At 44.6% G+C, this 21,549-nt stretch overlaps 2 protein-coding genes across 2 annotated transcripts; one reads left to right on the forward strand and one right to left on the reverse strand.

Annotated features, from left to right (window-relative positions):
- Positions 1-1,298: 1,298 nt before the first annotated feature.
- LOC107385981 (interferon regulatory factor 2-binding protein 1) lies at positions 1,299-7,610 on the forward strand. Its single transcript, XM_015960125.3, has 2 exons — positions 1,299-3,283; positions 7,463-7,610. Exon 1 carries the CDS (start codon positions 1,486-1,488, stop codon positions 3,253-3,255), a length of 1,770 nt encoding a protein of 589 aa, XP_015815611.1. The 5' UTR covers positions 1,299-1,485; the 3' UTR covers positions 3,256-3,283; positions 7,463-7,610.
- A 719-nt stretch (positions 7,611-8,329) lies between these two features.
- Positions 8,330-21,253, reverse strand: micu2 (mitochondrial calcium uptake 2). The gene is made up of 12 exons (XM_015960126.3): positions 20,886-21,253; positions 19,830-19,959; positions 15,602-15,633; positions 15,446-15,521; positions 15,321-15,368; positions 15,144-15,226; positions 14,480-14,533; positions 14,305-14,402; positions 10,609-10,780; positions 10,426-10,534; positions 10,178-10,335; positions 8,330-8,839 (listed from the first exon to the last, which is right to left on the reverse strand). The coding sequence occupies exons 1-12, from the start codon at positions 21,159-21,161 to the stop codon at positions 8,738-8,740; spliced, it is 1,338 nt and encodes a 445-aa protein (XP_015815612.1). The 5' UTR covers positions 21,162-21,253; the 3' UTR covers positions 8,330-8,737.
- Between the last annotated feature and the right edge of the window lie 296 nt (positions 21,254-21,549).

The following is a 21,549-nucleotide window of genomic DNA, read 5'->3' on the forward strand; positions in this document are numbered from 1 at the left end:
GAATTGGTGACTGTGGTCATTCACAACCCGTCGCACTACCTTAATAGAGATCAGAGGGTTTATATGAGGACTGAGTCAGGTGGAGGAAAAAAAGGCACTTCAGAGTTACCCTCCACAGGGAGGGCAGCTTTGCTATGCAAAAAACACCTCAGACAGAAATGTAACAGACTTCAGACATCACACAACATAAGTGATACATTTATTTAGAGAGGCTTATTCAGTCTCCAATATGACATTTCTGCAAGCTTGTTTACATGGAGACATTTAAGAAGATTTATTTTTTATTTTTAAGGAAAATAATATCTCTTGAATGTAAGTTCATATTCTTGTCAATAAAGTGAAATTAAAATGCTGTCCAAAAGCAAAAATATTTAACAAATACACAATCATAGAACAGGCGTGGAATTGTCTCAGAAGCTGTACAAGAGTCAACTAACTATTTTCTATATTTTTTAATAAAATATTTTATAGGATATATTTGATTAACTATTTTAAAAGGAACTTCTTTAATTTTGTTGATGACCATATATTTATCAGCAATACTGACCAATTATTACTATTTATTGTATTCTCCCAAAAGAACTGACATTTAGGAATCATTGTGAATAAACTTTATGTTTGAAAAATGTTTTGTTACGTTTTCTGTCCAGCATGTGAATTCCATTATTCTTTTGGTGTTAGCTGTAAATTCGGTTTTGTTTTGGAATAGTCTAATAAAACCAGGTGGAACTGCATCAAAAACTATCGAGTAATCTTTCACAGAGATTGGAATATTTAAAGTTTTGAGAAACTCAACCTTCTTTATCATGATCCGACCACACTAGTCGGAATGACATTCAGATATTAGTGTGGCAGAAATAATAATAATAATAATAATGATACAAATATAATGATAATAATAATAATACAAATAATAATAATAATTTAATGTATATTTAACAGTGATATTAGAGCTAAAAGGATGAATATTTGTTTATTTATTTTTTTTACTTTATCTTCTTGCATTAATTTTTTTACCTTTATCCCACATTTGGCGAGTTGGGATCTGGTGTGTGTGTGTGTGTGTGTGTGTGTGTGTGTGTGTGTGTGTGTGTGTGTGTGTGTGTGTGTGTGTGTGTGTGTGTGTGTGTGTGTGTGTGTGTGTGTGTGTGTGTGATGACGGTAGTAAAAAGATGGGGAGAGATAAAACTGCCTGCGTACCTGTTAAACTCCAGTACCCACAAGGCTTTGCGCTTGAGTCACGTAGGTGTTTCCGGTGTCTTATAACATTTTACTTCCTCCCACACAGACCACACGAACAAACAGATACAGAAAACCTCGTTAGTTTACACTTTTGTCGCGTTCCAGTGTTGTTTTTACTCTGTTTCTGTTGAATAAGTCGTGGCATGTGACGCGAACTGTCCGAGGGTTGAAGAATAACCGAGAAACACGAACCGTAACGTGTAGGCCTCTAAAGAAAGTTTGGTCTCCGGGCCTGTAAACAACATGTCCTCCGCCTCGCAGTCTTCCTCCAGACGCCAGTGGTGCTACCTCTGCGATCTGCCCAAGATGCCGTGGGCCATGCTGTGGGAGTTCAGCGAAGCGGTGTGCCGGGGATGTGTCAACTACGACGGCGCGGACCGGATAGAGCTGCTTATTGAAACCGCCCGGCAGCTGAAGAGCACTCACGGTGTTCTGGATGGCAGGTCTCCGGGTCCACCGCAGGGCAAGCCCAGCTCAGTCGGTTCCGTAGAGGTGGGTCGGCAGCATGGTGAACGTGTAGACAGAGGGAGGGGGGAATATGGGGCGTCCTCTCGGCTCCCCAATGGTCTGCACAGAGCTGAAGATGTGGCCTTGTCTGAGGGGAGCCGTCAGAGCCCGAACACCCGTCGGGCTGTCGCTGGTTCAATACCCGGTCTGCATGGCTCCATATCTCATGCTTTAATAGCTCAGGGGCTAGTAGCAGCTCCTCACGGGCTTTTAGCTCCCTTACCGGGCTCCAGAGCCGGGGCCACGTCCATTGCAGTTTCAGCTGGCCCTGTAATGAGTGATGCTGGCAGAAGGCAGGCAGTATCTTTGAGCGTGGGAGCCAGCACCTCTGCTCTTGTGGGATTAGATCCAGCAGTTTGGAGGAACAGTGAACTGATGGCAGAACTGAATGAGGTGGCCCGCAGCAGGGTCGAAGGTTGGCCAAACCACCCAAAGGCAGTCCGGGATGTTCTTGTGTCTCTCAGCAACTCCATCCCCTTCAACGTGCGTTTCAGGAAAGACCATAACCTGCTGGGTCGCGTCCTGGCTTTTGATGCCAGCACAACTCCAGAGTTTGAGCTGAGGGTGTTTGTGGAATATCCTGCTGGCTCTGGAATCATATTCTCTGGAATCTCAGACCTTGTTAGGCAGATGTTCCGGGATTCAGCCAAAGATGCAGGCAAAGCAGTGAACTCTGGGCTAAGATACGTGGAGTACGAAAAACGACAAGCCACAGGAGACTGGCGTGGTCTGTCTGAGCTGCTGAATGACGGTGTACGCATGTTTAAAGAGCCCCCAATCCCAGAGGTCCTGCCACAGCCAGACCCTGTACTGTCTTTGGCAGCTCCTGGGCGTCCAGGACCAGCAAAGGGAACAAGCAGACGCCGTAAGGCTTCTCCTGGCTCAGAGAATGGAGAGAATGACGGGAGACTAGATCATCCATCAAGGGAACCCTGGCCTCGAGCTGCCTACACAGAACCTCTTCCGGGCATGGCTGCTCCTCAAGAAAGCTTGCCACGTTTACACAGCCAGCCTTCACCCATTTCTGCTCTCATGGGAGTTGCAGACAGCCTGAGCTCTAGTCAGATGGCTCGAGAAAGCCCCAGCATGTCTGCAGCCCACTCCTCGGGAGCTGGGCACTCCACCAGCAGCAGCCCCTCCACCGCCTCCACCTCAGCCTCCCAGGCAGCCATGGGGCAGGGTCTGAGTACAATGGGGCCTAGTAGTAACACCAACACCGGGGAGAGCACGAGCAGCACACAGAGCGCCCTGCTCTGCTGCACCCTCTGTAGAGAGCGTCTGGAAGATACACACTTTGTCCAGTGTCCGTCTGTCCCACACCACAAGTTCTGTTTCCCCTGCACTCGAGGATTCATCCGCAGCCAGGGTCAGGGTGGGGAGGTGTACTGCCCAAGTGGGGAGCGCTGTCCCCTGGCTGGATCCACTGTGCCTTGGGCTTTCATGCAGGGAGAGATCTCCACCATCCTGGCTGTAGATGGAGATGTGAAGGTCAAGAAGGAGGAGTGATCCTTGAAGTCTCCACCATCCTGTCATGGTAAGATATAGAGAAAAACAAACGAAAACTAACACCCTTCTTCTCTATCGCTGACGAGAATTAAAACTAATGTTTTATGGTCTGCTGAGCTGATATTTACTTTACTAAAATTTAACTGGTTGGGGGATCAGCCGGTCTAAAGCACACAGTACTTCCATTTTCTCACTCTTCTCTTTGTTCTGTCATCACAAAACTAATCACATTCAGTGCAACACTTGAATTAGGTTTGGTGCCACACTTTCTGTGGGACCAATTTGATATTTCTTTGAGACTGATGCTGCTGATGCTGTAAAAGTAGCAAAATATTCTTATATGACTGTGGGCTTTTTAATCCAACTAGACGGTCCCAGGGGGTTTCCTGTACCAACGTAGCTGGTTTGAGTCAGCCGGCTCCTGCAGAACTTGAGGTGCTGATGAGGTGGTCCAAGCACTGAATCAGGATAACAGCTAAAACATGCAGGGCAGTAACCATCTAGGACAGTGGAGTCAAACTCAAATTCACACTGGGCCAAAATGAAAAACTGGGACGATGTTGCGGGCCAAACTCAATATATATATTTTAAAAGTGAGACAAATGTGTACATTTTCCTTTATCTACAGATGTGTACTGTTGAAGCTTTTCATTTGGAAACAAACTTATTTTTACCAAAACACTGAATGTGGAATAAGGAAATCACACACGAGCAAATGGACCTTAAATAAAGCACACATCAGTGGTATTTGTTACTTAGTTATGTTTCATTTATTTACTCTTTTTATTCCTTGTTTTTTGCTCTCGCCTGTTACCTTTGTGCTTTGAAGCAGAAAAAGTGCCTAAAATCAAAATAAGCCAAGCTCAGTTTGCTCCACTGTGATGCTCACCTGTTCCAGCCAGACACCTGCATGTCTGGGGTCGGGCTGTGAGCTGAGGAAGGAGTTCATCAGTGAGGCTGCGGTGTTGTTCTGTTCATCTTCATCACAGACAACAGAAGAGCGTGAGTTTTGTCCGCATAGCTGGTAGTAAGTCGGACCTGTTCCCAGTGAGGGTTGGACTCCGCCAGGGCTGCCCTTTGTCACCGGCTCTATTCATTACCTTTATGGACAGAATTTCTAGGTGCAGCCGTGGTGTGGAGTGTGTCGAGTTTGGTGGCAGGAGAATCTTGTCTCTGCTTTTTGTGGATGATGTGGTCCTCCTAGCTTCATCCAGCTCTGACTTTCAGCTCTTGCTGGGTAGGTTCACGGCTGAGTGTGAAGTGGCTGGGATGAGGATCAGCACCTCCAAATCTGAGACCATGGTTCTCGACCGGAAAAGGGTGGCTTGCCAACTCCGGGTCGGGGGAGAGGTCCTACCTCAAGTGGAGGAGTTTAAGTATCTCGGGGTCTTGTTCACGAGTGAGGGTAGGAGGGATCGAGAGATCGACAGGTGGATTGGTTCGGCGTCTGCAGTGATGCGGACGCTGAGCCGATCTGTCGTGGTGAAGAGGGAGCTGAGCCAGAAAGCCAGGCTCTCGATTTACCGGTCGATCTTCGTCCCAATCCTCACCTATGGTCATGAGCTTTGGGTAATGACCGAAATAACGAGATCGTGGATACAAGCGGCCGAAATGAGTTTCCTCCGTAGGGTGGCTGGGCTCAGCCTTACCCCCAAATTCCACTACCTCCGCTCCGCTGCGCTCCGCTCCGACACGGACGCCGGAGCAAAATCGGTCCCGTTCTAGTCAATCAGAGCAATTCCACTACTGCGGCCGTGCTCCGGCAGTGCGGCGCCGTGCGGCGCCCTCTGTTCCGACGTCCGGCAAAAATAGAATCGATCCTATTTTTGCCGGACGCCGGAGCACCTCCGCAGTAAATGGACAGAAATCACAACGGCCCAACAGGAAAAGGAGCAAGCACATCTTCCGTTTTTCACAATAAATCGCTAAACAAAAGGCGTTTTTTGTTTCATATGCACAGGTTTAACAACTTTTAACAACTATCAATGGCGGCTGAAGTTTAAATGCACAAAAATAAGCCATAAATACAGTTGCCACTATCAAAGTAGTCACACTTTGTTGATCCAAACACTGCTGATCTCTCAACACAATGATGGGCAGATTAAACAGCTCATTTCCGATGCTTCTCCCGCACAACGGGTGTTTGGATCTAACTTCCGCGTTTATTGCTCGGACTGTATCGCAAGATCTCGAAAATCCCGCGCATGCTTGTTTGTCCCCCTCAGGTCTCCGCACCGGAGCGGAGCCGTTGTAGAGCGGGTACCAGTAAAATTGAGTTCGGAAGCGAGCGGCTGCGGAAGGCGGGGGCGGACCGGAGCGGAGCGGAGGTAGTGGAATTTGGGGGTTAGAGATAGGGTGAGGAGCTCGGACATTCGGGAGGGACTCGGAGTAGAACCGCTGCTCCTCCGGATTGAAAGGAGCCAGTTGAGGTGGTTTGGGCAGATGCCTCCTGGACGCCTCCCCGGGGAGGTGTTTCGAGCATGTCCTGCCGGCAGGAGGCCCCCAGGTCGACCCAGGACACGTTGGAGAGGTTACATCTCCAATCTGGTCCGGGAACGCCTTGGGGTCCTGCCGGGGAGAGGACGGTCTAGAGCTCCCTAGTTGGGATGCTGCCTCCGCAACCCAGACCCGGATAAGCGGAGGAAGACGACGACGACAATGTAATGGTGGCATGTCTATTATGTACGGGTTGGCAGTAATCCAGTTTAAATTATGTTCAAAGATAGAAGCGTTTGTGAATTATATACTACAACGGCTTGCCATACTTCCTGCACCAGCAGTAATGTATGTGACTCGTATCTGCAGCGGCTCTGATCCGTAACGCTGCAGGATGCAGAATAAACAGGATGGTGGGGACTTTTCATCCGCTTGTAGAGTTTAGTCTTTCTTAGTTTTACCGTCATCATATATTTTTTGTGCGCCACTTGATCGTGAGACTGCTACCCGTTAGCTTTAGCATTAGCCAATCTGCATGTAGCTGCACTTCTGATCCCAAACTTTGGACCGGTTCTGCCTTTGCTGGTTCCTGTATTTTCCTCCACTACATCCAGATGACCACACTATGCACCAGTAAAAAGCATTTTTCTTACACGTAACTTACTTTTGTTCAATAAAGTTCTGGGGAAAATAGTAAATCAAAGATGTTGCACCAGTTCTACGTTTAAACATAGACAGACACGCACAGACAGTTTTTTTCGCCGCACTGTACAGCTCTGATATGGAAGAGCCTGGGGGACAATCAGGATGTCAATAGCACCAACCATAGATATGTACTGACTAGGGACAAAAGCTATTTTTGATCTTCTTTGTCTGCAGCGGTTTTAGTGCTTTTCGGTGCGCCGCTGCTGATACAGCGCCCCTGTAGTGGCGCAACGCTGCAACTGCAGTTAAAATAACATCCATGTAGCTGGGGGCAGAGTGAAATCAGGCTGGGGCGGCACAACATTAGCTGGAGGCGGCCGCCATGCAAATTTGAACGCAGGAAAAACCCTGATTTCAGAGGAGCAGCAGATTGAAGTAAACTTCTTAGAGTGATTTAAAAACATTAGTTTTAGGTAGTAAATATGACAGATATTCATCCTGGTTTTAATGTTCCACCAGGTTGTGACGCTGATCCAGCAGGTACCATCATCTGTGTTGCTGCTGATCACAGCTGCTCACTGAGAGACAGAAAATAAATCCGCTTTGTGTTTATTTTTTACATTTAATATTATTTTGGATTTTTAACAGCTTCCACATCACATTACTATAGTCACATTTTGTTCAGTTTTTTTTTTTCTGCATTGGTCTCCAGTATAAATGAATGCCTTGTGAGTTCATCTCTGAGGGGAAGAGCTCTGGTGCTGTTTCAGGAACAAGAAGATATTGGGAAGAAAATGGCAGGATGTGGAGTTGTACTCCGTATCATTTACTGATATGCTGACACCTCACCTCTAAGCTGGTTTTTCAGTTGACTTGCTCATGCTGGAGGCCCATCCTACAGCAGGAGACAGCCATTTTTTATGGCATATAGCAGGGCATGTTGTTGCCTTCAGGTGAAGGTATAGCAGGAATCAGGCCAGCTGTGGCTGGTATTGTGCTACAGAATGAGTCTCGTGAGATTTTATACAGTCGTGCTTTTTTAAAACTGGTAATCTTATATAGAGTGACAAAGCTGCTGGTTGTTTCACACTGAAAAATGTTCCCACTTTGTTTCCTTTCTCCACAGGGGATGAAATTCTCTAAAGCACTTCCCTTTTTATCTCAAGCAGAAGTCCACTTCAGCTGCATTTCATCATCTGTGCCTCCAAGAGCGAAGAAGCTCAGAACCCCAGGACAGCTACTCAAAGATCGGTTAATAAGGACTAAAGAAAGCTCACCTGTGAGAGGGGGGGGGGGCGGCTGTGTGTGTGTGTTGGGGGGTGGGGGGGTGTCACTCGTTCCTGACCCACTGGGGCTAAGGCCTCATTTCCAGAATCCCAGGACTGAAAGCACATGTTTGTTTGACAATCTGACATTTTAATCTTATTAGGGTGGGGGTGTTTTTAAACGTTGCACCCTGTGTCTAGCAGATTCAAGATGGTAAAATTTGTTGTTCGGCAGAGTGATGCTAAAGAATATTTGCAGGATAAAAATGAAACGGATTCCAGAATACAGAAAAACCATTTGGTCCTTAATGCCAAGGAGTGCAAAAATATAATCCAACATGTTTAGTGGTATTCTTCTGTTGTATGTCAAAAATGTGAATTTACTTTCAATATGGCTTTGTAATTTCTATTTTTGATACAATACAAATTTTATGTATTTGTTTTCTAGTGATGAGAAGACCAAAGATGGCTTCATGCTCTGTACCTTTCTTGTAGCCGTGTATGCTGTACTCACGGATAACCTTGGCATCAGTCACTAATTAGCCCATCTATAACAGATGTAAACTTGTTTTATTTACTTTTGGAATTATATGTATGGCAAGATAATTAGCATCCCCATTTCCAGTGATTAACCAACGTGCACATGTGATCTGCACAGGTCTATTCTATAATAAAGGACTTAATAGTTGTAGCTGCCTTCTTATTCATTTGAATCCTTCAGACTCAGGTTTTCTTTTAAATCCTTTTATTTTATGATTTTGGCAGAAACATAGAAAACCAAACACCAAGCATCACACCGGCCCACTCAGCTGTTAACCTGCCATCTCCTCCTTTAGGTAAACTAGTACTCAATTCATCAGATTTACAGCAGAAAGATGGTTACAGTGGCAGATCCAAAATGTGTGATCCCAGCTATCATGAACCCTTTTTAGTCCCGCATAAGGATAACAGGCCTGAGCTTCAGCTGTAAACCTGATAGTTTATGCACACTGAATAGAAACAAGTCATTAAAATAGTGACAACAAAAAAGATGTAAACCGCACAACCAGACTTGGACATCATAATCAGATTAGTGGTAGAAGTATTCCTCTATGTGGTGTCAGTCACACAACTTTAAACTGGGTGATCATAGTGGTTCAGATGGGGCACCTGTCAGAACCCAGGGCCTCCTGAGCGCCCTTCAGGGTCTCTCTCTTCACACACCTCCAGTAGCCAGAGATGCCGGTCTGAGGCTGCACCTGAAAAACAAAGATTTCACTGAGATTGAGGAATGGTAATATTAGGTAATATAATTATGTATGTATATATATATATATATATATATATATATATATATATATATATATATACACACACAAATATATATATATATATGTGTGTGTGTGTGTGTGTGTGTGGTTATCTTTATCAGAACAAGACCCAAATTTAAGAGGGAGTGTATTTTCCTGAGCATACAACAACGGCACTGCCTATACATATCATCATCATCTCATGTCCTCTGTGATAATATGACCAAGATATTTGACTTTCTAGCTGACACTTATCACATATTCTGACAGATAAAAACCTGGTAACTTTTGCTTGTCCTCCTTGGCCCGGTAAATCCTAACCACACTCTTAGCTGCATTAAACACAACGTTGTGTTCTACTCCATAGTCAGAGCAGCTATCTAGTAACTGCTGCAGACCAGCGGTGCTAGCACTAAGCCATCTGCATGCATCAGAGGAGTTATGACAACACCACCAGCTGCACAGCCAGTCCTGCAGGCCAACCTCACTGATAAGTCATCTATGTAAGGGTTAAAAAGAAGAGGAGACAGAACGTCTCCTTGTCCGACTCCATTGCTGAGCTTAAACGGCTCTGAGATACTGTTACCCCATTTTATCTGTGGCGTTTGCTGACCATACCAATAAACCAGGAAGTGTACAATGTATCTTGGGACACCTCTTTGCAACAGCTGTATGAATAGTTTCCTATGGTTAACTCTATCAAATGCCTTGCATGCATCTATGAAGCACGGAGACTGATGAGTTCTGGTTTCTGTATTTGGTCACCATTTCCTTTAGAGCATAAGCACACATGTGAACCAAGCTCAGGCTTAAAACCAGACTGATTATCTGTGAGCACCAGTTATTTTTCCACATGGTTGTTTAAGAAATGAGCGGCAACTGATTGCACCAGATGGGGTTAAATAACTTGAAAGAACTGAAAGATAATACCTATGCAGTAATTATCCAATAGAAGGGTCCTACCTATTTGCTTAGTTAAATCCAGGTGGAGACTTTTTTTGGCCAAGCTGTGTACTTATACATTGGCTGGCCATGGAACTACATACAGTATGTAGTCCACCATATCAACCAAATCCCTGCTGTAACAAGCTGGTTGCAGGAAACCGAGAGTGTAGCAGCTGCAGGTGCACTGGTGCCCAGTTTGGAGCAGCTCGTTCTCTGCTGTTAGCATGACTAACAGAAGCAGCAGAATGATGCTACAAGCTAATATGCTATAACTTTATTTCTAAAGTATAAAGTTTGTTTTAAAAAATATTCATAAATACGCAGACCATGCCTGCAGCTCACCTTCAGGCCACGCAGCACTCTGTCTGTCATCACTCCCATGAACTCCTTCTGGCTCAGGCAGTTGTCTCCATCCATGTCGAAGAGCTTAAACACTGTGTCTAGAACGTTGTCTGAGAGCTCATGGCCTGTGGCAATCTTCACTGCTCGCTTGAATTCAGCTACATTCAAAAGAAGGAAAAGAACACTCAGCTGTTGCTCCTAGTGATGAGAGGAGAGGACACGGTTCTAAACCAACAAGGACACTTTACCCAATCCCACAGGACGATTGGACTCCGTCACCATCTTCATGGAAAAGGCAAAATCCTCCAGGTTGTTGGTAAACAGACAGAAGGCTTTGAACTCCTCAAATGAGATGCTCTGGGGGCAAAATGTGTTTGTTCACTTCTAGACCAAATTTCTTCTGAAGCTGACAAGAGAAGGAGAGTCCGTACCTGACCAGACGGGATCTTCTTCCTCATGTTGTCCCAGTACACTTCATTGTCTTCTTCGTTGGTGTAGTGAAGCAGCCACTCTGCAAAGTCTTCTCTTCTCATGGTGTCCATGCCTCTGGAAAACTGTAAGAACTCAATTTCCTGGACCTCAGCCTGCAGGTCTTCCATGAACCTGAACAGAGACCATCACAGGAACTCAGACATGTCAGTAAAAGGCTCAGGGTAAGTAACTACGGACGACAATAAGAGAAGTTAGGATGGTGAGGAAGTCCTCCCATTGCCTGTAGCAAGTTGATCCCGCTCAGGACAGAGGTGAGGAACTAAGGAAAACCAGAAAGCACCAAATCTGACACCCTTCTCCTCTACTGCACCCGCAGTAGTGCGCACACTCCGATGAGCCTACTGCTCCCTCTGGGTGGCTTAAGGTTAGCCTTGACCTTAAATCTTCATTACATCCTCTTTGTAAGCTGCTTGGGATAAAAGTTTCTGACAAACACATAAACAGAGGCTTTGAGTTGTAGTCCTCTGCAGACACCAGGAAGCCAAGGTAGTAACAGGATTTTCATTTGACGTAGGGCTGCTCAATTAATCGAATTTTAATCCCGATTACGATCGGAGTTTTGAACAATTACAAAAACAAAACGGGCCGATTATTTTCTCCTCCCTCTTGCGCTGCTCCGAATTGCAAATCAAGCGCTCTTCCCACAGTGTTGCCAACTTAGCGAGTTAGTCGCTATTTCTAACATCTTTTCAGACCCCCTTCTTGACTTTTTAAATTCTAAAAGTACGTAGAGAACAATCTAGAAACAGCTCTGGCAACCCTTAGCTACTTTCTGGAAAACTGTCGTCGACATTTCCTGCAGGTTAGCAAAACACTCCTCCTGCGCTCCGGTCCTTCCTTCCGGACTTCAGGAAAGGGAATGATGTAGTGATGTGTCGGTCGCAAAAAAAGAAAATAAACGCCTCTCAGAGCCAGCTCTGTCTTGGATAAACCGGAGTGAGTGACACACACCGTACCTGCAGGCTAACTGAGCCGCAAAAAATAGGCAAAATGTGCACGTGCGGCACGTCAAACACACGTGCAGCTTGCCCTTGATTGGTGTGAGACTGGGTTGGGGGGTGCAGCTCAACTCCGATTGCGGTGGTTGGGACAATCATTATATTAACTGATGGGACCTGTAAATAAATAGTTTAGAAAAAGACAGAAATAGTTTCTCACGCTGATAAATAATAATTACTCGCTCTGAGAACACGTTGCTAGTACACTCCTACAGCACCGCTTGACAGGACTAAATAAATATTATGCAACATTTTGTGACGGTCACTAAAACATACATGTTTATGTTTTTATTTATGATATAAATGCCACTGTACAATTCTTGCTGTCTTGGTTGGATATTTGGGTCTGTACTGGTTGGGCTTAAACGAGTTAAAGCTCAGCTCTTTGGGTCATAAATATGAGCAAGTATGTTGGCCTTTTTGTACCAGGAACCAGTTGTTTTTGTTTCCTTCTTTTTCTTATTTATTTTTGTCCTGATTGTGCCCTGAGCAATTTAATGACTGAATAAATAAACAACCAATTAAAATCAACATTAACTGAAAAATCGTCTTAAATAATTGAGATCTCAATTTCAGTCACAATAATCGTGATTATCGTTTTTGCCATAATCGAGCAGCCCTAATTTGATGCGTTAGACACACAAAGCTGAGTTTCAGGCCTGCAGGAACATTTCTTAAATTGCTGGAAGGAATAAATTAATAAAAAATGTGGTATTTTAAGAAAGCTGTTTACACATACACTGATGCTAATGCTAACGCTAATGAGCACCATGTCTCCACCAGAACCAGGACAGAAAAACACCAGATATGGTTCAATAACTCTTATCTGCACACACACACACACACACACACACACACACACACACACACACACACACACACACACACACACACACACACACACACACACACACACACACACAAATAAGTTATGTTATGTCGCAATGCCAGTTATGAAAAGTAAAAAGGTAAGAAAAGTTAATTTATAATTTTATTTTAACATTTATTTTTATCTCTCATTTTAAAGTAATAAGAGTCTAAACATGACCAGAGGTATGACTAATACAAGTAAAGTCTTTAAAGATTATTCCAACACAGAGGTCTGCATGGAAACAAGTCAAACTGCAAACGTGTCTCAGATGACATGAGGCTGATGACCTGCAGAAGCTGCTGGACCACCACCCAGATGCAGCTCCTGCCTTCAGTCAACAACCATAAATCTGTAAGTTTTCATTTCATGTCAACTTTTCTTGAACAAGTTTAACTTCTCTGTGCCCAATCAGCCAACTTGTGTGTATTAAAAAAATCAAACTCAGAGTTTGATGACAACAAACTAAAATGCCAGGCAGAGAGACACAAGTTTACAGAATACTAGAGTAGTAGTTCTAGAAGCTGACTATTAGTATTGTTGCTTAAAAAGCTAAAGCGCCTGGAGAACCATGACTTAATTAGGTATTAAAAATCCTGAAGAAAAACATCAAGGTGTGAAGCTTCAGAGATCTCGTCGTCGTCGTCCTCCGCTAATCCGGGTCGCGGGGGCAGCATCCCAACTAGGGAGCTCCAGACCGTCCTCTCCCCGGCCACCTCCACCAACTCCTCCGGCAGGACCCCAAGGCGTTCCTGGACCAGATTACAGATGTAACCTCTCCAACGTGTCCTGGGTCGACCCGGGGGCCTCCTGCCGGCAGGACATGTCCGAAACACCTCCCCGGGGAGGCGTCCAGGAGGCATCCTGACCAGATGCCCAAACCACCTCAACTGGCTCCTTTCGATCCGGAGGAGCAGCGGTTCTACTCCGAGTCCCTCCCGAATGTCCGAGCTCCTCACCCTATCTCAAAGGCTGAGCCCGGCCACCCTACGGAGGAAACTCATTTCGGCCGATCGTATCAGCGATCTCGTTCTTTCGGTCATTACCCAAAGCTCATGACCATAGGTGAGGATTGGGACGTAGATCGACCGGTAAATCGAGAGCCTGGCTTTCTGGCTCAGCTCCCTCTTCACCACGACAGATCAGCTCAGCGTCCGCATCACTGCAGACGCCGAACCAATCCACCTGTCGATCTCCCGATCCCTCCTACCCTCACTCGTGAACAAGACCCCGAGATACTTAAACTCCTCCACTTGAGGTAGAACCTCTCTCCCGACCCGGAGTTGGCAAGCCACCCTTTTCCGGTCGAGAACCATGGTCTCAGATTTGGAGGTGCTGATCCTCATCCCAGCCGCTTCACACTCGGCCGCGAACCTACCCAGCAGGAGCTGAAGGTCAGAGCTGGATGAAGCTAGGAGGACCACACCATCCGCAAAAAGCAGAGACGAGATTCTCCTGCCACCAACCTCGACACACTCAACACCACGGCTACGCCTAGAAATTCTGTCCATAAAGGTAATGAACAGAACCGGTGACAAAGAGCAGCCCTGGCAGAGTCCAACCCTCACCGGGAACAGGTCCGACTTACTACCGGCTATGCGGACCAAACTCACGCTCCTCTGGTAAAGGGACTGAATGACCCTTACCAGAAAGCCACCCACCCCATACTCCTGGAGCGTCCCCCACAGGGTGCCCCTGGGGACACGGCTTCAGAGATCTTCAAAGTAAACTTATTTCAAAGGAACAGTTGTAGAAAAAGCTTCTCTCACCTGTTAAAATCCTGAAACTGCAGCTTGAGGTCCCCGTTCTTCCCAAAGAAGTAAGCCTGTAGTGTTGTGTTTACGCCCTCTGCCTCATCCGCTGGTGTCTGGAATCATCCAGGAATTCTGAGGTTTTACACTCTGACAGGAAGGGAAAAACTGGAATAATAAGGATGATACATACCTCCTCAGCATCCATAGGAGCCCTCATTTTACTTTTGCCAAGGATTTTCTTGAGCTTTAGCATAAAAAAGTTTTTATTTTATTTCATTTCAGAAAATGTTTGAATCTGCATGAACATCGATGAGCTCTTTATGCAGCCGCGCTCCAACTCTTTTCACATAAACAACAAACAGCAGCAACTCTACCTGAGCCCCCACTCTGGAGGAGGAAACACCACCTAAAGCGACCCTGACTGTACTTAACTCCTGCTTTCTTCTTGGACATCATGAAAAACTTAAGAAAAACTAGAAGCACGATTCACTTATCACAGCAAATATTCATCCAAGCACTTTCATCCCCGCTGGATGGTTTGGGCTTTGTGCACCAAGTTGCAGCATGAAAACATGCAGTCTACTGGACCAGAACCAAGACCTGGACTCATCTGAGTCTTCTCCTGCCCTCAAAGAGGAGAAGGCTGCTTGGAGCACACACCAAACGTCAGCCAGCTCAGGCAAACACACAAGAGACCAAAAGCAGCTCTCCCTCACCTTCATGTGGAGCCTTGGGTCATACTCACCGCTCAGCAGCACAACTTGTGGCAGCATTAAAATATTCAGACATTTGGTCAAATATGAATGTGTCACCGCTGATTCTATTATTTCTCTCAGGTAAAACAGCGCCCTTACCTTCAGAAATTCTTTTTTGTCCACTTGCTCATTGCCGTCCACATCCAGCATTTTGAAGGCTATCTGGAATCCTGTTCGTGGTTCTGCAACACAAACACAGCTCTCTTCACTTGACTGCATATATATGCTGAGTGACGAAAGTCACGGCAAAGCAAACCCAGCCTGGTGGAGACTTACTGGTTAGGATGGTCAGCAGGAACAGATACTCTGTGTAGGAAATCAGACCTGCATACAAACACGCATCAGATGTACGACCAGCTGGATCTGGAGCAGGGAAGGGGACCAGGGCTTGAAGAGCTCACCTTTGTCTCCCAGGTGTCTGAACAACTCACTGCTGGGCCGAGCCTTAGACGCAGCTACCAACATGCTGTTCACTTCCTGTCGGCATAAAACCACAAACGCTGCTATTAATCCAAACCAAACACCGCTCTGTTCACCGCTCAAACTGTTAAACATACCCGTGGAGTTAAAACTCGTTTCTGTAGCTTTCCTGCAGGACACAAAGTGGACATGTTAGTGACCCAAAAACAAACAAACAAACAAACAAACAACCATCCATCCGCGGCCTCTTGACCGGGGTCGGGTTGCATGGGCAGCAGCCTAAGCAGGGAGGCCCAGACTTCCCTCTCCCCAGCCACTTGGGCCAGCTCCTCCGGGGGAAGCCTAAAGAGTTCCCTGCCAGCTGTAAGACATAGTCCCTCCAGCGTGTTCTGGGTTTTCCTTTAGGCCTTCTCCCGGATGGACGTGTCCTGAAAACCTCAACAGGGTGTCGCCCAGGAGGCGTCCTACTCAGATGCCTGAGCCACCTCAACTGGCTTCTCTCGATATGGAGGAGCAGCAGGTCTACTCTGAGCCCCTCTCAGATGACAGAGCTTCTCACCCTATCTCTGAAGGACAGCCAAGACACCCTGAGGAGTGAACTCATTTCAGCCGCTTGTATCTGCAATCTCATTCTTTCGGTCACTACCCAAAGCTCGAGACCAACAACAACAAAAAGTAAGTAAAATAAATAATGAACACCAAAAAGGAACAAGATATGTTTCTGATTTTTCAACGTATTTAAACAGATAAAGTGTTTGTGCCTCATTTTTTATCTGACAAATAAAGATGATTCAGTAGAAACTTACACTGGGGGCTCATTCTCATTCACACAAACAAAAGGTAACCTCATGCAGAAACAGTTCCTGGATGGGGACCCACTTGTGTGTTGTAACATGCTGGATATGTTAAAGGTGCATGAAATAGGAATGACACCCTGTGGTACAATGTGGGTACTGCAGTCCACATAGCAAAACAAAAGAGTCCGCTCTCGATGCAATATGCTGAGCTTTTCTTACAAAATAAACTTTTTGCTAATAGGCAGAATACATGAACTGAACTCAATGATATGTAGGTTCAGTTGAAACGTTTACTTTGTAAAGTGCCTGAAGACGACTCTTGCTGAGAACTGGTGCCATATAAATAAAGCAAACTGAGCTTCTCTGAGCTCCTGTTGCCAGTTCTGGATAAGCGCTAGGGCTGAACGATTAATTGCACATGCAATTAAATTGCGATGTGACAAAAGGAGATTTTCTACTCGCAAAGGCTGTGATTTGACTTGCAGCGAGTGGTTAGCGCAATGCTAATATACATGGAAAAACCCATAGGAAATCTAATGCTAATATCACTGATGACATTTGTAAAAATAATGAATTAGGAACAAGTCAAATGATTACATTTGGAGTCTAATAAAAAGTAAAAACTGTCATCAGTCGAATAAGTACAGACATATACTTTAGTAAAGCCAGAAAACCATTAGAGATTTTTAACCCCACTGCATTTTGGCTAGCTGCTATGGACGTAACTGAACTACGGAAGCTCTGCATGGACAAGACGTCATAAACTCTAAACACAAAAGACCAATAAATGGGACACACTTCTTTCCTGCAACTACGTTTTCACAGTTGATGCTAATACTTATGCTCCTTCAAGGAATGTGCTCCTGGCTCGAAGCATTGCTCCTTCAAATACAAAATATTGTCTTTACTTGTGTTTATGTATATGTAGATAAATATGTAGATGCATAAACTTGTTTGTATTCAGTTCATGTTACATAGATTTGTTTTTGCTTCCATTAGTTGAAAAATATGAGAAAAGCCCACTGAGAAAATAATCGTGAATTAAATCGCAATTGTAATGTTGAATAAAGAAATCACAATTAGATTACTTTCCAGAATCATTCAGCCCTAATCATCGGCTTGAACACTGCTGCTAACCACTTAAACATTCTCCCTCTCCTGATAATAACATTTTACTTTCTATGACATTGAATGTGCTACTACTAGTTTACCCGTTTAATTATAGATTCACTAAGATAAATACAATAAAGTTTATCTCTCACCAAATAGAATATTTACTAAGAAATCACAATGTAACCATAGAAACACTTCTTGGTGTGTGTGTGTGTGCAGGCCCGGAGTGGCTAATCGGGAGGGTCTGGAGAATTCCCGGTGGGCCGCGCGATGTTTGGGCCGCATGGGCCGGTGCTCTCATTTTTGTTTTTTATCATTTTATTTTTATTTTTTGGTGCCGGTGTTCAGTCATGGCACTGAGGCCGCCGGGCTGATCTCATACGCTCCTCCCGGCTGTCTCTACCTGCAGGCTGCAGCTCGGTTTTTTTTTTCTTTTTCCCCTGTATGCGCCTGTGCGCACCACGTGACCACACAGTTGACCGAAAGATGGAAAGTAGAAAGAGCAAGGGTGGCGCGGAGAAGGCAAGAATTAAAAAGAGGAAAGCGCTGGAAACAGATGCAGCTAAATGTGCAAAAATGAGCACCTTTTTTCTCAAACAAGCTTGCGGTCTTTAACTTCAAATGAAGATAAAACGGGTAAGGCAAGTCAAGATGTTAAACTTTACCGGCTGCAAATCACCATTCAAGTTAATTAAGCATCAATAATGAATTATATGGCGTCATGACATAACGTTATGTAATATAGTTAACAGTATGATGTGACTGATGCCACCAAAATGTCTTGTAGCCCACAAGATCCATAGGCCTAATAAGCACCAGGCAGAAACCCACCATTCCAGAGCGGACATGTACAGGTAGGATTACTTATTGAGTCAGTGAACTGAATATTATTAAAATTTATATGATGAAAACTATCCTGGCTCTATATGAAAGTGTTCTAAAATGCTAGATGAATCAGCATTGATCAGAAAGCGTGTAAAAAAGGAAAATGAATGCTGAATTGTGACAATATTCACACAATGTAGTGTCAGAAGAAGAGCCAGGAGCCAGCAGTGAGGGTATTGCTCCTGTTGGGATAGAAGGTGAGCCAACTCATGTGCAAACAAGCAAACATTAGTTTCATTATAATAATTTTAATGTCCATATAATAGTAGTGACCTGTTGTATTTTTATTAGTAAATGCCTAAAGCCTACAACAGATCGCTATTAGAATGAAAGTAAAATGAAATAAGCCTGCATATTTTGCCATAGAAAATATTTTAATTGGTTACAAAAAATGTGTTTTCCATATCAAATGTGCTAAAGCTTTACAGATGATTATTTTAATTGTGTGCAGGTGAGTATAGGGAAACTGGAAAAAGTGTGAAAGGGAGTGCTGAGTCATTTCATTTTAAAGGTTTGAAAATCTCAGAAGAGCTGTTTGAACAGAAGGTAGATTGTTATATTGTTAGAGAATGTGTTGTAAAGAACAATGTTGAAGATGTGCACTGATGTTCAAATAAACCTACATTGTAAAGCAACTCTTTCTTGCACTGAATAACAAGGCTTTACCGAGTAGTGTGCTTTTGTAGACTATTCATATAAAGTTCTAACATGATTTTAATAATAATTCGTTAAGTGGGCCGGTCTAGGGTCTGAAACTCCAGGGCTGAAAATGTGTCCCACTCCGGCCCTGTGTGTGTGTGTGTGTGTGTGTGTGTGTGAGAGAGAGAGAGAGAGAGAGAGAGAGAGAGAGAGAGAGGGAGGAGATGCAGCACCTGGCTCCAATCTCACTAGATTGCCTCCCAGTTAGACTCTCCCAGCTGATCCTGACGACCAGCTCTGTCAGCAGCATAAAAGTCAGCCAGCCCTCAGTTCAGAGAGCAGCAGGCCAGGGAGGTTCTCTCTGGTGTGCTGTCTCCTCAGCAGCTTTTGGTTTTGTTAGGTTAAAGTATAATGTGACAACTTTGGTGGGAGCTTAGGAAACTTTCTGTGTTTAACCGTTTAGCCTTTTTAGGAGTAAAGGAAACTTTATCCCTTCGCTTGTTTTAATTACAACATCACTCGGTTACAAGGAAATTATGTGACGGTCTTTCGTAGTTTTGGTATGAATTTGATTAATATGAGAGTTTAGTTGTTACTCGTTTTGCGTTGCTGCTGATGTGTCTTGATAATCTGTGTTTTGTGTTTATATTTATGTAAATAAATGTTGTTTTGTTACTTTTACTACGAGAACATGCGTCCTCACATGTTACCCCAGGCCCCCTAGACAGCCTGGATCGTAACAATCAGCATCCTCGTATTAATCAAGTAGCCTTCCTGATGATCATTTCTTATTCTCACTAAGATCTGACTTTATGTGCCAATGTGAGAAGCAGCAAACATTTTAACAATCCACCCATATGACTGGAAAAATGCGGTCTGCCGAAGCAGAAAAGGAATAAACGATCTGTGTGTGAAGGGGACTTCTGCTTACGATCCACTTGCTCCAGCATGACGGAGAACAGGAAGTCTCTGGGAGTCATGTAGGGCTCCAGTTCATACACCACTGATGCAAACTGGTTGAATCGCATCTTTCTGGCAGATAATGGGGGGGCTGTGGTTTCCTGCAATGAAAAAACATGTATGGAAGATGAAGGGTTATGTCAAAGGTCATCAAACACTGAAATCTATCAGTATGTTGTTACAAAATAGTAATTTCATAGATTTATTCTACAATAGGTCACGCCCCAAGTATCGTCATTTTATAGGATAAAATGATAATTACACTCAGCCAAGACACCAGCCGATTATGATGGGGCTTCAGCCCCGAATGTTTTTTGTCTTTTTTCCCCTCTCATCAGCCACAGGCAACCTCGCTACTTTCTCTCTCCATCACAGCAAGCCAGGCTTGCTACCATGACTCGCACGTCTCCTCTCCTAATGTTTTAATTCACCGCTTCCCCTGTGTGATTTTCCCATTTATGTGCAGAGATGAGCCAAATCCCTCCTCCGTGTAACCAGGTTACATGTAAGGAAGCCAGGAGAGGCCAAAATTCCTCAAATGTATTTTATCCTACTGGCTGATATGAATTAAAACTGAGATTCCAGTCATGATTGCTTTGATAACTTTAAAGACTTTGTGCTGATGATCCACATGATTTTTGGAGAGGATGAAATTGTATCATGAAATGAACTCAACATGGTTAATAAAAATTTACAGGTAATATTGTGAAAGGCATAATATTATATATAAAAGAGGACTATGTAGGGCAAGCCGTTTTAACAACAAAACAGCAATCAGACCTTTACACTTATAGAAATAAATAGGCAACAGGAAGGTGAGTGTCTTGTCCTTCAGTGGCCGCTAGAGGGTGGAAGAGAGTGCTAAAGCGCCGATGTGTAAACAGTGCGTTAACACTATTATCTACTTGTAATTACAGTTTCTTAAAATGGACTTGTATGATTCGTGATAAACACACAATAATATGGCAGTGGAGAGACTTTCTGTGGTCTATTTTCTCGACATACTCTTTACGAGTGGTGTACTTACTTTTTCTTCCACAGCATGAACAGAAGCGAAGGGCAGAGTCCTGTTGTTAGCATGATAATGGTGATAACAGACGAATCCCAATCCGAGTACGGAACCTAAAACAGCAGGGCTGACAGCGCGGTATCTCACCACACTTTTCATTACCCGAGGGCTCCTCAAGACATTCCTCAAAGCAGCGGCCAACTTTTCCCAGCTGACCATTTTCAGGAAGTTTACCAACAAACTCGTTACGCGACGGCTTCCGTAGCCTTCCCCTCGCAGGCGTGCCGTGCGCATGCGTAGACCTCAAAACTCTTTTGCCAACTCAGCGACTTTGACACTGTTCCTAACGACTTTTTGACACACACACACACACACACACACACACACACACACACCCCGCGACTATTTTTTCCCCAAAAAGCGCCCAGCGACAAACCTAGCGACATTTCTCAGGACCCATTGCTACTTTCTTGTAGATATTCCCCACAGATTAGCAACAAAGAAACCATTTGCACTCTGAACCGTTCTTCTGAGAGTAAGGAAAGAGTAAGGATAATCTGCACATGTGCACGAGGACTGACCAATCATAAACCGTGTTCGGCCGGTCTGATTCGCCGACACAGTACAGTTGCAGAGGCCGAGTCCGCCGATTTACGTCTGCTGCAGCAGCAGGCTCACGCTT

Source organism: Nothobranchius furzeri, chromosome 10, assembly GCF_043380555.1.
Source record: "Nothobranchius furzeri strain GRZ-AD chromosome 10, NfurGRZ-RIMD1, whole genome shotgun sequence".
NCBI lineage: Eukaryota > Metazoa > Chordata > Actinopteri > Cyprinodontiformes > Nothobranchiidae > Nothobranchius > Nothobranchius furzeri.

What these genes read in the sequence shown, in the direction of transcription:
- LOC107385981 (XM_015960125.3), top strand. Translation starts at nt 1,486, where the DNA reads ATGTCCTCCGCCTCGCAGTCTTCCTCCAGACGCCAGTGGTGCTACCTC.
- micu2 (XM_015960126.3), bottom strand. Translation starts at nt 21,161, where the DNA reads ATGCGCACGGCACGCCTGCGAGGGGAAGGCTACGGAAGCCGTCGCGTA. An exon ending in CAGACACCTGGGAGACAAAG is followed by an intron (nt 15,369 to 15,445) that starts GTGAGCTCTTCA and finishes GTTTGTATGCAG; the next exon opens with GTCTGATTTCCTACACAGAG. An exon ending in ACAAAAAAGAATTTCTGAAG is followed by an intron (nt 14,534 to 15,143) that starts GTAAGGGCGCTG and finishes TTTATGCTAAAG; the next exon opens with CTCAAGAAAATCCTTGGCAA.